The sequence below is a fragment of the Myotis myotis genome, unplaced genomic scaffold (genome assembly GCF_014108235.1).
Source record: "Myotis myotis isolate mMyoMyo1 unplaced genomic scaffold, mMyoMyo1.p scaffold_m19_p_12, whole genome shotgun sequence".
In the NCBI taxonomy this organism is placed as follows: domain Eukaryota; kingdom Metazoa; phylum Chordata; class Mammalia; order Chiroptera; family Vespertilionidae; genus Myotis; species Myotis myotis.
The window spans coordinates 15,169,873-15,185,341 of NW_023416316.1; the positions used below are offsets into that span (position 1 = coordinate 15,169,873).

The following is a 15,469-nucleotide window of genomic DNA, read 5'->3' on the forward strand; positions in this document are numbered from 1 at the left end:
TTACTAATGTATGTGAGGATCTTTTTCCCTTTAAATGTTGTTCAAAAACTGTACTGATAATCTGATGGGTAAAAATTGTATTTCAGTGTAATTTATGTTTCCTAATTGCCAGTGGGCTAAACATCTCATGTTTTCTTTGGTAAATGTGTTGCAGATATTTTCTTTGAATCAATAGTTTATATTTCAGCTTTACTTATTGTCTATTTTGGTGCAATTTTTACATATTTTAGTACACTAACTTGTCTTTTTTACCGCTATATTTTATTTCTTGCTTGGAACAGCATCCCCATACTGAGACCATTAAAATATGCTCCTTCATTTTTTGCTAAAACTTACTTTACACTTTGGAATTTTACTTTTAGATTGTTCATTCATACGAGTTTTATTTTTATGTGTGGGTTAGCTAGAAATCTAGCCATATTTTCCAAAGACTCAGCCAACTATCATAAATATCACTTATTTAATACTCCATCTTTCCTACATTGCTATGAAATAAATCTTTATTACATACTAAGTTCCATAGAGTTTAAGATCTGTATATATGTATAAATACAGATATACAGAATTTATTTATGTTGGTCCATTAATTTGCTTTTCTCTGAACGTTTTTCTTATTGTTTTTCATTATTTGTGTGTTTTTATTTTTAGATTAGAAAAGTTCTCTGTTATTATTCTAATTTTTTTAAATTAGAATAAGCTTGTCTTTCTTTAGCCATTTAGCCCTTTAGATAAATTTAGAATGACTTAAAGTGACAGTAAAATTTCCCTTGGGGTTAATTGTAAGAGGGAATGGGGGTGGGGGACGGTATAGAGGGCATAGTGGGAATGAATGGTGATAGAGACTTGACTTGGGGTGATGAACACACAATACAATATACAAATGATGTATTATAGAACTGTGCACCTGAAACCTATATAACCAGTATAATTTTATTAACCGATGTCAGTCATTCTAATAAGTTCAATTCTTAAAAAATTCCCTTGGGGTACCACTGTTTTACATTGCTTAAATGTATATGTGAAGAAGAAATGATGTGCAAGATACTATCATTCAAATTAGCTAGTAACTTTTAAAATATGGTATTGTTTTACCAAAGCTGCATAAATCGGTATAAACTTGTAATACCTAGGATATAGCAAGGTTTTTGTTTGATTTTCATTGTAATCAATCCTGAGTTCTTGTGAATGAAAATAAAGCTTAAGGTGAAGATGCTCAACAGGTTGTGAAGGATTAATCTAAAATATTCTGACCTAGCAAAATAATCAACACTTTAAATTCTCTTTGGGTGTTATTATAGGTGCATTGAATTTTATAATTCAAGAAAAACTGACTTTTCTCCAGCTTTACTGAGATATAATTAACACATAACATTGCTATAAATTAAAATGTACAGATGATTTAATACAGTTATATACTGCAAAATGATTACCACAGTAGGGTTAGTTAATAACTTTATCACCTTACATAATTACTATTTCTTTTATGTGATGAGAACATTTAAGATCTACTCTCTTAAGTAGAAATTGTGGTCACCACGGGCTGGGGAGGATGGGTAGAGGAAATGGGGAAATACTGTTTTGAGGTACAAACTTCTAAGCAGTAAATTAATCCTCGATATCTAATGCACAGCACAGTGACTATAGACAATACTGTACTATAAATGTTAAAGTTGATTAAAGACTAGATATTGTTTTCCACCATAAAAAAAATGATAATTATGTGACTTGTAACATAATATGTGTGTCAGCTAATGCTATGCTGGTAATCATACAGCAATATATAAATGAATCTAATCAACATGTTCTGCCCCTTTAAACTTATACAACGTTATATATCAATTATGTCTCAATAAAAATAAATAAATATCTATTCTCTTAGCAAATTTCAAGTATCTAATACAGTATTTTTTTACTTCAAATGTATAAATGACTTTATTGGGGATTTTTTTCCTTTTTATTGAATTTATTAGGGTGACACTGGTTAAAAAAATTATACAGGTTTCAGATGCACAATTCTACAATACATCATCTGTGCAGTGTGTAATACAGTAGTGTTAACTTTATTCACCATGCTCTACAGTAGATTCCGAGAACTTAATCATCTTATAACTGGAAAATTGTACCTTTTGTATAACATCTCCCCATTTCACTCACCTCCCAGTCCCTGGCAACCACCATTCTACAATCTATTTCTGTGAGTTTGTCTTTTTTAGATTCATCCATGGGAAATAAGGAAATCCTGCCATTTGTAACAATGTGGATAGATTTCAAGAAAATTATGCTAAGTCAAATAAGTCAGAAAGAAAAAGACAATTACTATGTGATATTACTTATATGTGTAATCTATAAGTTGACATTCTTTAATGTTGAATCTTTTTTAAGAACAAAATATCTACATTTATTCAGATCATAACTTTGTATTCTGTTATAGTTTCTTCAGATAGATATTTCACATTTCTTTTTATTTTCCCTTTTAGGTTTATTCCTAAGTATTTCTTAGACTTTCTTAGCATTGCCAATTGAAACTTTTTCTCCATGCATTTTCCTAATGTAAGAAAAGTATTAATATTTGTGTATTTATCTTGTATCTGGCCACTTTGGTGAAATCTTCATATGATTAAAGTCTTCAGATATGTATTAGCACTTTTCCAGATATACAAGTCATTTAAAAATAATGACAATTTTACCTAATCACATGTTTATGCCTCTTATTTCTTTAATTTTGCCTTTTAATTGGCTTAGACTACCATCTGAGCAATGCAGTTCAATAATGGTAACAGAGGCCATACTGACTTGTCCTTTCCATGATATTGATGGGAATCAGACTTTTATATTCACAGTTTTATATTCAGGTATTTTGAATGTTTAGAATAAGGACTTCATAGTTTTTATCCAGAAAAATTAATATATTTAAATAATTAATCTCCATAACATAGGCTATCCCTGGTAACATTTCTATTTTGAGTGGCATCCTTGAACAAAAACTTATAATTTAAGTGGCCAGATTATATTAGCCAAACAGAAATATTTAAATATATATTAAGAAGATTTTTCTCTTAAGATTTAAATATTCTCATCTGATTTCTGTGGATACCAAGGAGCACTGATTAAATCTGATGCTCACTTTTGTCAGATCCCAACTACCATGACCCCTGGAACTATCAGAAGAGGATCCTAATGAGAGGACCTCATTAACCCCTTCTTTGAAAGCATCATGATTAAAGGTGGGACCCAGCAGCCTCTTCCCATGGGATTAAAAAAAAAAGTGGCTAGTAAGTTGGTCAGAAAACAACCTAAGAAGAATCTTTAAAAAGAGAACTGAGGGAAAACTCAGACAAATTAGGCTACATGGGAGGTCCTATGAGCACATGAGAAATGTTTAGTTTCTCATCTAGGAAGCAACTTGAAATTTTCAAACGTTTCCCTTGTGAGATTTTTACTCCCGATTTCTCTACAGTTTCTTGAAGTAAATGATCTCTAAAACCCTAACAAACAGCAGCGCGCTTTTTTCATAGGCTGGCGGTTAGGAAGATGCTCATATCTCTTCCACTGCTTCTCCAACCCTGTCCCGGAAGGCAATAGACATGGAGATAAAGAACGGCAGCAGCAGCACCTCAGGATTTATCCTGCTGGGCTTATCTTCCAACCCTCAACTGCAGAAACCGCTCTTTGCCATCTTCTTCACCATGTACCTGGTCACTGTGGTGGGAAATGTACTCATCATCCTCGTCATCTACTCTAACTCCCGGCTCCATACACCTATGTACTTTTTTCTCAGCAATCTCTCCTTTATGGATATCTGCTTCACAACAGTTGTTGTGCCCAAGATGCTGGTAAATTTACTATCAGAGACAAAGTCTATCTCCTATGTGGGCTGCCTGGTCCAGATGTACTTTTTCATGGCATTTGCGAACACTGACAGCTACCTGCTGGCCTCTATGGCCATAGACCGGCTGGTAGCCATCTGCAACCCCTTCCATTATGATGTGGTTATGAACCTACGGCGCTGCGTCCTCATGCTGCTGGGTTCTTGCACCATCTCCCATGTGCACTCCCTGTTCCGTGTGCTACTCATGTCCCGCCTGTCTTTCTGTGCCTCTCACGTCATTAAGCACTTTTTTTGTGATACCCAGCCTGTGCTGAAGCTATCCTGTTCTGACACTTCCTCCAGCCAGATTGTTGTCATGACCGAGACACTGGCAGTCATTGTGACCCCCTTCTTGTGCATTCTCTTTTCCTACCTGCAAATCATCATCACTGTACTCAGAATCCCCTCTACAGCTGGGAAGTGGAAGGCCTTCTCTACCTGTGGCTCCCACCTCACTGTAGTAATCTTATTCTATGGGAGTGTCATCTATGTTTACTTTAGGCCCCTGTCCATGTACTCAGTGGTGAAGGACCGGGTAGCCACAGTTGTGTACACAGTAGTGATACCCATGCTGAACCCTTTTATCTACAGCCTTAGGAACAAAGATATGAAGAACGGTTTGAGGAAACTAAGGGACAGAATTCACTCATAGAAAGAGCAATACAATGGAATGTCATAATGGGGAGGTGACCTAAGAGATGATAGATTATCCTCCTTCCTAACTATTTTTCACATGGCACCCACAGAGGTCATGGCAGGTGGTGTTGAATAGCAGTAAGAGCATTGACCTGGAAGCTAGGACACTTGGTGTCTATCAATGAACTTGACCAAATATTTAATCCCAGAGTAGGTACTGCTAGGAATCCGAATTTCAGGAAAACAGTTTCTTCAACCCAGATGGTAGAATAAAGCTTTCTCCAAATATGTCTTCTATAAGTTTGACATCAGCTAGTCCTCAAGGAATTATAAAATTCAATTAGTTTTTAGAATAAGAAATTATATGGAGTTGGTCAGGAATTGGCAAAGGCTCTTTGAGGAATAACCTAAGATTTGTCCTTAGGCTGGGTTGAATTTTGACAGATGGGAGTTCATTAGACGAGGAAATGAGCAGAGTATTTAAAACAGTGAGAATCATCCAAGCAGGTAGAGGCAATCAGCACATGGGATGTGTTTGATATACAGTAAAGAGCCCTGTGAAGCTTGTTCAATTTGAGAGCAGGGAGGATAACGCTGGAAAGATAAAAGAATTTACAAAGCAGATGTATATCTTACCAACGCCAATGTATTATCACAGTGTGAATTCTCAATATTCATTTCCTTTTCCCTTCCTTTCTCCACATGGCCAGATTCTTCTTTTCTCCACATGGCCAGAATCTTCACTGAAGTTCCCTTTTTAGCTTGGGATAGTGATATAAATCAATCAGGATAGCTAGGTTCTGTTGTGGGAATAAACAACCTCAAAAATCTTTGGAACTTAAAACCAAAGGTCTATTTCTTATTCACACTGCAAGTCCACTGTAAAAAAAAAAAAAAAGTATATGGGTGTTGCCCATTTTATACACTCAAGGATCAAACCTGATGGAGCAGTCATCATTGTAAGCATTAATCATCACTGTCAGAGGCTGAGAAAGACTCTTGAAGATTTGGTCTGACAAATAAATACTTAGGTTCAGAAGTGACTCACAGCACTTCTGACCACAACTCATTGTCCACAACCAATCTCGTGACGCCACCCAACGAAATGAAGCCCAAGGCACAATCCAACAATGTATTTGTAAAATGGAGAGCCCAAAGTATTCAGTGATCAACATTAATGGCCATTACACAATCCTAACAACTCACAAATACATAAAAGTATAAATCTGTTGCTTAATCAGTCCTTCCCTGATTATGTTATTGCCAATAACAATAGTAAAGTAAGATATATATCCTTCCCGGAATTCTTTTGCCTCAATTAGTTCATCAAGTTTTTACAACCAGCCCTGGCTTGTGTTGTTCAATGGTTAGAATGTTACCTTTCCTCCCCCGTACCCCCCTCCACACACACACACCAAAGGGTCACCAGTTTGATTCCTGGTCAAGGGCATGTACCTGGGTTGCAGGTTCAATACTGGCCCTGGTCAGGGTGCATGTGGGAGGCAACCAATCAATGTGTCTCTCTCATTAATGTTTCTCCTCTCTCTCTCTCTTTCTTTCTCCCCTCCTCCCCCCGTGTGTGTGTGTGTGCGCGCATGTGTGTGTGTCCTCTCCTCTCTCTCCCTCCCTTCCTCCCTTCCACTCTCTCTAAAAATCAATGGAAAAAATATCCTCAGGTGAGAATTAACAAAACCAAACTAAAAAATGTTTTTACAACTAGCAGATTTTATGGATTATAAACGTGTGGATAGCAGGACCTAAAGTTGAATACAAGTCCTTTTGCCCTAACAATATAATAAGAAGTTTATAAGGGCCTAATGAAACTCAGGGACACCTAGGGCCCAAAATCAAGGTCCCCACCATTGCTGTCATTATGTTCTCTTCTAATTGTCATGAAGCAACCAGCAATTCATGCAACAAATTTAATTTGCAGTAATCTTCATATCTGTACAGGCACACCTGGCTGTCACCACTAACTCTTACCAATCATTTGGCTTAGGGATGCTGGCCTAGAAGATCTGTACCCTTTCCACTTCCTCTATTTACATGCCATAGTTTTCTCATGCTCAATCAAGTATAATACACCACTTTAGAATATGAAGAATTCCTGGAATATATTAAATAAATAAACTCATTAATTATAGCTTCTGGTAACTTATAAAGTCCTTTGGTACCAGGAAACATGTTGTTTCATTTCTATCCTCACTCTGCCATCAGCATCTGATTTCTTTGTCTCAGCAACACATAAGTCACTAAGAAATCAAGATCTTTTATGTGTAAGCCTACAGATATTCCAAAAAGTTCACACTAAAGAGAATTCCAGATAATAAGACCATGCAATAACATGTCAGGTGAAAGAATTATCAATCTGGCCCTCAGGTTAGTCCTAACCTTCTCAGTCAGAACTATGGTGTCTATCAGAATATGAGGCAATGCCCAAAGACATTCTGTTACACTTCAGAAGGTGAACTAATGTGGACAGGTACTATCTGAGGACTTCAATAAAAGTTTTTCTATCCAAACTAGGTGTACAGAAGTTAACTTGGGAAAATTCTAATAAGTCTTTGGTAGGCACAAAATAAATTCAAAATTGGCATTTTTAACAGAAATAGATAAATAAATCCTAAATTGCATATGGAAGTAAAAAGAACCAAACATAGAAAAAACAATGTTAATAATAAAGAACAAAACTGGAGGCCTCACATTTCATGATTTCAAAATATATTCAAATCTACCAAATCAAAATAGTACAGTACTGGCATAGATACCAATAGAACAAAAGAAAGTCCAGAAATAAACCCAATATACATGAATAGCTAATTTTCAACAAAGGCATCAAGAATACACAATGAGAAAAAAATAATGGTGGTGGGAAAACTGGATATATCCAATGTAAAAGAATGAAATTGGACCCTTATCTTACATTACTCCCAAAAATCAATTCAAAATTGATTAAAGATTAAAATATAAGACCTGAAACTATAAAACTCTTAGAAGAAAACTTAAAGGAAAAGTTAACTGACATTGGTCTCGGTAAGGATTTCTTGGATATGACACCAAAAGCATACGTAATAAAAGCAAAAATAGACAAGTGATAATACATCAAGCTAAAAAACTCCTACAAAGCAAATTAAATAATCAATGGAATGAAAAATCTACAGATTCAATGCAATTCCTATCCATGTTATAAAGCCAGCATTACCCTAATTGCAAAACCAAATAAAGACACTACAAAAAAATTTATAGGCCAATATCCCTGATGAACATAAATGCAAAAATCTTCAACCAAATCCTCAACCAAATCCAGTAATACATTAAAAAGATCATATACCATGGTCAAGTGAAATTTATTCCAGGGATGCAAGATTGGTGCAATATCTGCAAATCAATAAACATGATACACCACATAAACAAAATGAAGGATAAAAAACACATGGTCATATCAATGGATGCAGAAAAAGCATTTGATAAAATCCAGCACCCGTTTATAATCAAATCTCTCAGTAAATACTCATTAATTAAATGCAAGTTAATGTATATGAAAATTTTTGTCACTTGAAAGTATATAAATATGAAAGAATTAAATTAGCTAGTAAAGGGACAAAGAAAATTTTGGACAACTTTTGGTCCTCACATCTCTAAAATAAATACATTGTTCTTGACTTCTCCAAACAACAAAGGAGAAGTTTCCATGTGTAATGATTGAGAGCGTGGGCTATGATCACACACATTAGACTGAATCCCATGAAGTACATAATACCTGATCATTTTTAATGTACAGAAAATGATAACACACACATACACACACACATATATATATCAAGTTATATACATGTCACATATATTATAGATACAGATATACACACGTGTGTGCCATTCTGTCCCCTACTGTACTGTGTGTGCCTACAGAATTTGTGTCATTTATGTGTCTATGTCTTAAAAGCTAAAAAAGTTGAAAGAACACAAATTCTTAATGTAACTGTGAAGATGGTTTAAAATCTGGGAATGTAAGACTGATGTGTAGATTTAATTAGGAAATGTAGGTAAAGTCCTTAGACCAGCACCCAAACATTCACCAAAATGTTCAGCGCTATTGTGAAAGAGAGTTTGTGGGCTATCCTGGTTTTGGAGCTATTTGATCATCAAGTCGCTTTAAAAGGCACCCATCGCTGGAGTATCCCTGAGTTTACATGTGTGGGTCAATGGGACTGGGTTTCACATTACTTTCAGGCAGAAACAACTGACACAGGTCATCTTCTATTTCTGCCACAGTGAATTATTATGGTTTGGCCTTGGCCAAACTAGAAATTATCTCTCTATGGTCATTAACATGTAAACTCAGCCCGGCTGGTGTGGCTCAGTGGTTGAGCATTGACCTATGCACCAGGAATTCACAGTTCAATGCCCACTCAGGGCACAAAGCGGGGTTGTGGGTTCAATCCCCACATTTCCTAATTAAATCCATACATCAGTCTTACATTCCCCTTGCAGGAGGCAGCCCTTCAATGATTCTCTTGGCAACATTGATGTTGCTATATCTCTCTCTCTCCTTCCTTCCTCTCTGAAATCAATAAAAAAAAATATTTTTAAAGATGTAAACTCACAGAACTGGGTGAATGTCCTCTTGTTTCTGTGAAAGGAGGTCTTGCTGGTTGCTTTAGGAGTGTGATGATTCCTGGAGTCAGAAGAGAATAGAGGCAAGATGTATGAATCCACAGGTGTGAGAAATTAATAGGTATGCAGTTAAAATTCATGGTTTTCCCAGAGAATGACAGTATGAGATGTGATGGTCCTGGTCATCCATTCTGCATTCCTAAGATTCCCACACCTTCTTCATCCCAGCAAACAGAAGAGCAACATGAGGCCTGAGAACCACAGCAGTGTGTACCAATTCCTCGTCGTGGGAACCCCCATCCCGCCAGGGCAGCAGGTCAACACCTTCACCCTGTTCCTGGGCATGTACCTGACCACGGTGCTGGGCAACCTGCTCATCATCCTGCTCATCAGGCTGGACTCTCACCTGCACACGCCCATGTACTTCTTCCTCAGCCACTTGGCCTTCTCTGACATTTCTCTCTCATCTGTCACTGTCCCTAAAATGCTCATGGACATTCAGACTCAGCAATAATCCATCTCCTATCAGAATGGCTACCATCAACATATCAACAAATGACAAGTGCTGGCGAGGATGTGGAGAAAAGGGAACCCTAATACAGGGCGGGTGGGAAGGCAGATTGGTACAATTGTTATGGAAAACAGAATGGAGTTTGCTCAAAATATTAAATATGGAACTGTCATTTGACCCCATGTTTCCACTTCTAGGAATATATCCTAAGAAACCCAAAACACAAATCAGAAAGAATATATGCACCCCTATGTTCATAGCAGTGCAATTCATAATAGCTACGTCCGGAAAACAGCCCACCTGAAGATGAGTGGATAAAAAAGCTGTGGAATTTACACCATGGAATACTATGCAGCTGTAAAAAAGAAGGATCTTTTACCCTTTGAGACAGCAGGAAGGGACCTGCAGAGTATTACACTGAGCAAAAAGCCAGTCAGAGAAAGACAAGTATCACATGATCTCACTTAAATGTGGAATCTAACGAACAAAATAAACTGATGAACAAAATAGATCAAGAGACATAGAAGCATGGAACATACTGTCGGATCTCAGAGGGAAGGCAGGCATGGGTGGGTGGGAAGAGATCAACCAAAGAACATGTATGCATGTATGCATAATCAATGGATCCAAATAATAGTATGGTGAAGGTCTGGGGTAGGGAGTGGGGGAAGGCTACAAGGGTTAATGTGGGGAAAGGGGGCATATGTAATACTTTCAACAATAAATTTTTTTTAATTTGTTAAAAAAGGATAAAAACAGTAGCTTTGGAAACATTATCATATGCCTTCTGATAATATGTGCTGGTATATCAGCTATAAATCTCACCCTGAAATATACATAAAAACATACTAGTACATAAATGTATACATACCAGTAGCCCTGCATAGGAATCTGTGCGCCCGCCATTAGGTCGCTGCTACACTCCTGTAGCTCTCCATGCACTGCCCCGCCCTCCTGTAGCTCCCCCAATCGCCCTTCCTGTTACCCTGCCCTCTCCTGTAGCTCTGCACCTCCCCCTTGCTTGCTGCCCTGCCCTGTCCTGTAGGTCTCTGCAGCCCACTTGTACCTCGCTGGCCCAACCTCTTGCTGATCCATGATCTGGTCTTGATGCACTTGGTCATTACGCCTCAGGGAGTAACAGCTAATTAACATGTTCCTCTCATATTATATAGGATACACACATGGAAGGTAAACATAGAAAAATGTTAACCATTGGGGAATTGGCTGAAGATTGACCAGGAATTCCTAATATCGTTATTACAACTTTTCTATAACTTTAAAATCATTTCAAAATAGAAAGTTGAAAAACCTTTTTTCCCAGCTGGAGCAATGCCCAAGAACAAAGCAGTCCAGGGCATGACTGGAATCAGGGACACTGTCCCCTAGGACTCCAGTCCCTCTGGCTCTTGGACACACAGCTCCCAAAGGGCACTTAGAAATCAGCCACAAGCTTGGGGACTTGGCTGCAGTCTCTCATTAGCAGTTAAGTGTCATTTGTGGACTCATTTCTCTGGAGCCGGATAAGATAAAGGAAAGTCTGTAGAACTGCCAAGTCCCAAGATATTTTCTCTGTGTGTCTGATGTTAGGTCTCCTGAAGAAAACCTGAGAAGATGGGTGATAATCTGGAGCAGAAGGTGTCTGAACTCACCAATGAGGAGCCCAGGTGAGAGGAGCTGGAAATCTGCCTTTGCCGATGGACCTGCCTGTGTGCTACTGGGTTCATGTGTGAGGTTCTGTGTCCATGACCCTGTTTGTGTGCACGTATTGGATATGCTTGTATATGTGCTGTTTGATAGTTGTATGTATATGTGCTATGAATCTGACTCACAGTCTCATTTTAGCGTATGTAGACCAAGTTCTCAGCCTCCTGGTGTGTGGTTGGGACTCCTGATTCATGTCTGTGACTGTAAACACGGGCATCACAGCTGAACATCAGGAGTAACACTGTTGTCTCTGCTGCTGGACAAGAAGATGCCGACCTCACCAGGAACTAAGGTCAGCTCAGAGAGAGCTCAGACCTCTGCTCAGCAGTGTGTCGTGGTGCACATGTGAGCTGTGCCTGTGGGTGACACCTCGTGTATGAGAGCTGGAAGTTATGTTACTGGATTTCCTCTGTGTGTATGTGATCATGTGTGTGTGACCATATGCATGGGTGATGGTGGTGGTTTAATGAATGTGCCTGTGACTGAATAGACTTAACTGCCCCATGCTGACTGCCCTTCCCCAGCAAGGGGAAGGTCAGAAGAAAGGAAGCTCATTAATACATTCTCATTAATAGGAGAGTGTATACTTTTTGTTGTAGTGAGTGTGGCTGGGTGTACATATGTGTTGTGTTGTGTGTTTCTTGTAAAATTTTTGAATTATTTGTGGTCTTGTGTGCTTTTGATGAAGTGTGTATAGTGTCTGAGTTATGTATATGTAGTGAGGTGAGTGTTCACCAGGTACATCATGAAACAGGAGTATTGATGTGCATTGTGAGTGTGTTTTGGGCTGAGAGGTGTATTACTGTGTGTGAGTTTGTCCAACTTTCTGTTAATTCTAACTTGTATGTATGCATATGAGTGTTTATGAGATGAACCACATATTGGCTATTCTTCCTTTACGATGGATATTTGGTCAGCGGTGATGTACATTCTCAAAGCAGCTGTGTGTGTGTGTGTGTGTGTGTGTGTGTGTATGTGTGTGTGTGTGTGTGTGTGATCTGTATCGATGACTCAAGTATTTCCTAAAGTGTCTTCACTCTGGGGCACCATTACCTATGATACTCAAATTCTAAGTAACACCCTGGTTCTTGAAATGGATTTGCTATCATTTTTATGTACATGAGTGTGATTGAGCTGCTCAGAATTTTCCAACCTTTCTTTATTTTTACTAAACATCCCAGGGAAACAAACACACTAACTAACCTTAAACTCCAGGCATCATGCTGTGTGAAGGTGTTGGGCAGAATTACCATTAAATAGTGATGAGACCTTGGGGAAATTATATAAAACATATGTCTCACTTTCACGTCTATAAACTGGAAATAATGACACTAGTTTTGTGAATATTGCAGAGGCCCTCAGTAAAGAGTTATTGCATAAATACATCTTAATGTATTTGAGAATTTTTTGTCACTTGGAAAGTAAATAAATATGAAGGAATAAAATTATCTAGTAAAGGGAATAAAAAAATTTTGGACAACTCTGGGTCCTCACAGCTCTAAAATAATATATTGTGCTTTGCTCCTAAGCAAGAAAAGGGAAGTTCCCCTGTGTAACAGTTAAGAGCATGGTTTCTGATCACACAGACATATTAGACAGAATCCCATAAAGTAGCTAACACTTGATTTTTAATTTATAGAAAATGGTAATATACATATATATGTATATATCAAGTTATAAACAGTACATATCACATATGTAATAGATACTAATATACACACGTGTATTTGTGCGCCATTCTGTCCCTGCTGTACTGCTGTGTGCCTACAGAATTTGTGTCATTTATGTTTCTATTTCGTAAAAACTAAAATAGTACAAAGAATACAAATCCTTACAGCAGCTGTGAAGAGGTTTTAAAATCTGGCAATGTAAGGCTGATGTGTGGATTTAATTGGGAAATGTAGGTAAAGTCCTTAGCCTGGTACCCAAATGTTCATCAAAATGTTCAGCATTATTATGAAAGATACTTTGTGGACTATTCTGGTTTTGGAGATATTCTGGCCTCAACTGGGTTTCAATGGCCACCCAATTCCAGAGTGTCCCTGAGTTTACAGCTGAGGGTCAATGGGAGCCGGAAGGCTCACAGGAGGTCTGACAATGCTCCAACAACACTCGCTCAGCACTGGAGTCTCACATGACTTTTAGGCAGAAATGACTGACACCACTTTGCAGGGGCTCACCTTCTATTCCTGCCACAGTGAATTATTATGGTTTGGCTCTGGCCTGGTGTAGAAATGATCCCTCCGGGTTCATCAAGATGTAAACTCATAGAGGTGGGCACCTGGCTTTTCTTGCTCACTGCTGCAGTGCAGTCCTCAGTAGAGGTCCCGACTCAGTCATGATGTTAAAAGTAATATTTGAATCAACAGTGAACCCTCTTATTTCTATGTGATGAGGTCTGTGACTACGTTGGAGGTTCAATGTTTTCCTTGAGCCAGACTGGGAGAGAGGAAAGAGGCACACCTCCACAGGTGTGAGAAATTAATATGAAACTATTTAAAATTTAATGGTTTTCCCAATAATAACAGTATGAGATGAAATGTCCTGTTCATCCTTTCTAGGATCCTGAGACTCCCAAGCCTTCTTCATCCCCAGCAGACAGAAGAGAAGCATGAGGCCTGAGAACCAGAGCAGCGTGTCCCAGTTCCTCCTCCTGGGACTCCCCATCCCGCCAGGGCAGCAGGGCATGTTCTTCACCCTGTTCCTGGGCATGTACCTGACCACGGTGCTGGGCAACCTGCTCATCATCCTGCTCATCAGGCTGGACTCTCGCCTGCACACGCCCATGTACTTCTTCCTCAGCCACTTGGCCTTCTCTGACCTTTCTCTCTCCTCTGTCACTGTCCCTAAGATGCTCATGAACATGCAGACTCAGCAACAATCCATCTCCTATGGGGGATGTATTTCTCAGTTGTATTTTTTCATGCTTTTTATTGATCTTGACAATTTTCTTCTCACTGTGATGGCATATGACAGGTATGTGGCCATCTGTCACCCTCTGCACTACACCACCATCATGAGGGAAGGGCTGTGTCTGCTGCTGGTGGCTGGCTCCTGGATTCTCTCCTGTGTCATTGCCCTTGTGCACACCCTCCTGTTGGTCCGACTGTCTTTCTGTGCTGACAATGCCATCATCCACTTCTTCTGTGACCTTGCTGCACTCCTGAAGCTGAGCTGTTCAGACACCTTCCTCAATGAGCTGGTCATATTCACTGAGGGAGGAATGATTTCCTTTTTGTGTATTGGTATTATTTTGTGCTCCTATATCCGTATAGGGACCATCATCCTGAGGGTGCCCTCCACTAAGAGACTCTATAAAGCCTTTTCTACCTGTGGCTCCCATCTCTCTGTGGTGTCTTTATACTACGGGACAGCTACTGGTGTTTACCTTTTCTCCTCATCATCGGGGTCAAAAGAAGTAATTGCTTCGGTCATGTACATGGTAGTTACCCCCATGCTGAACCCCTTCATCTACAGCCTGAGGAACAGAGATATCAAACAGGCCTTAGAGATGTGTGTCAATAGGATTAAGTTCTTTAAGTGGCAATCACTAAATCCTCTGGTTGCAGTCTGGAGCACAGGGAAATATATCTCCTAAAATTACTGAATAATCAACATCTCCATATAACTTCAATGGAATATGCATTCTGTTGTCATGTACAGTGTGGTTAATATGTAAACTAGGTCAAGTTTGCCACATGGATTGTTAATAATGTTATATTCCCAATTAGTAATTTTTGCTTGTTCATCATCTCATAAGATATATGCAAAATCTTATGCAAAATATATTGCACAATTACAGATGTGGATTTGTCTTTTTCTCCTTTGAGATGTGTCAGCTTTTGCTTATGTATTTTTTATGCTATGTTATTGCTGACATCCTGATTTAGCCTCATGATTTGATTCTGGTGAAATTTTTTTCTACCTGATTCTTTAATGCTGGCTTTTGATGGCTTCAAGTTGATTGTGAGGATCTCTTCCCAACTGACATTCAGTGACATCATGTTGGTAGATTGCAATCAGCCATGATAATAAAATTACACTATGAAAAATGGCATATGCTACAAAATAAGGCTCTTCAAACAAGAGGGCCAGACATTTTTAAAATACAATCAAAACCACACCACTGCATTTAT

At 38.6% G+C, this 15,469-nt stretch overlaps 2 protein-coding genes across 2 annotated transcripts; both read left to right on the top strand.

The window, feature by feature from the left end:
• Nucleotides 1–3,546: 3,546 nt before the first annotated feature.
• LOC118667754 (olfactory receptor 1L4) lies at nucleotides 3,547–4,520 on the top strand. Its single transcript, XM_036331517.1, has one exon. It carries the CDS (start codon nucleotides 3,585–3,587, stop codon nucleotides 4,518–4,520), a length of 936 nt encoding a protein of 311 aa, XP_036187410.1. The 5' UTR covers nucleotides 3,547–3,584.
• A 9,424-nt stretch (nucleotides 4,521–13,944) lies between these two features.
• On the top strand, nucleotides 13,945–14,931 carry LOC118667755 (olfactory receptor 1J4-like). The gene has a single exon (XM_036331518.1). The coding sequence runs from the start codon at nucleotides 13,945–13,947 to the stop codon at nucleotides 14,929–14,931; it is 987 nt and encodes a 328-aa protein (XP_036187411.1).
• Nucleotides 14,932–15,469: the final 538 nt, after the last annotated feature.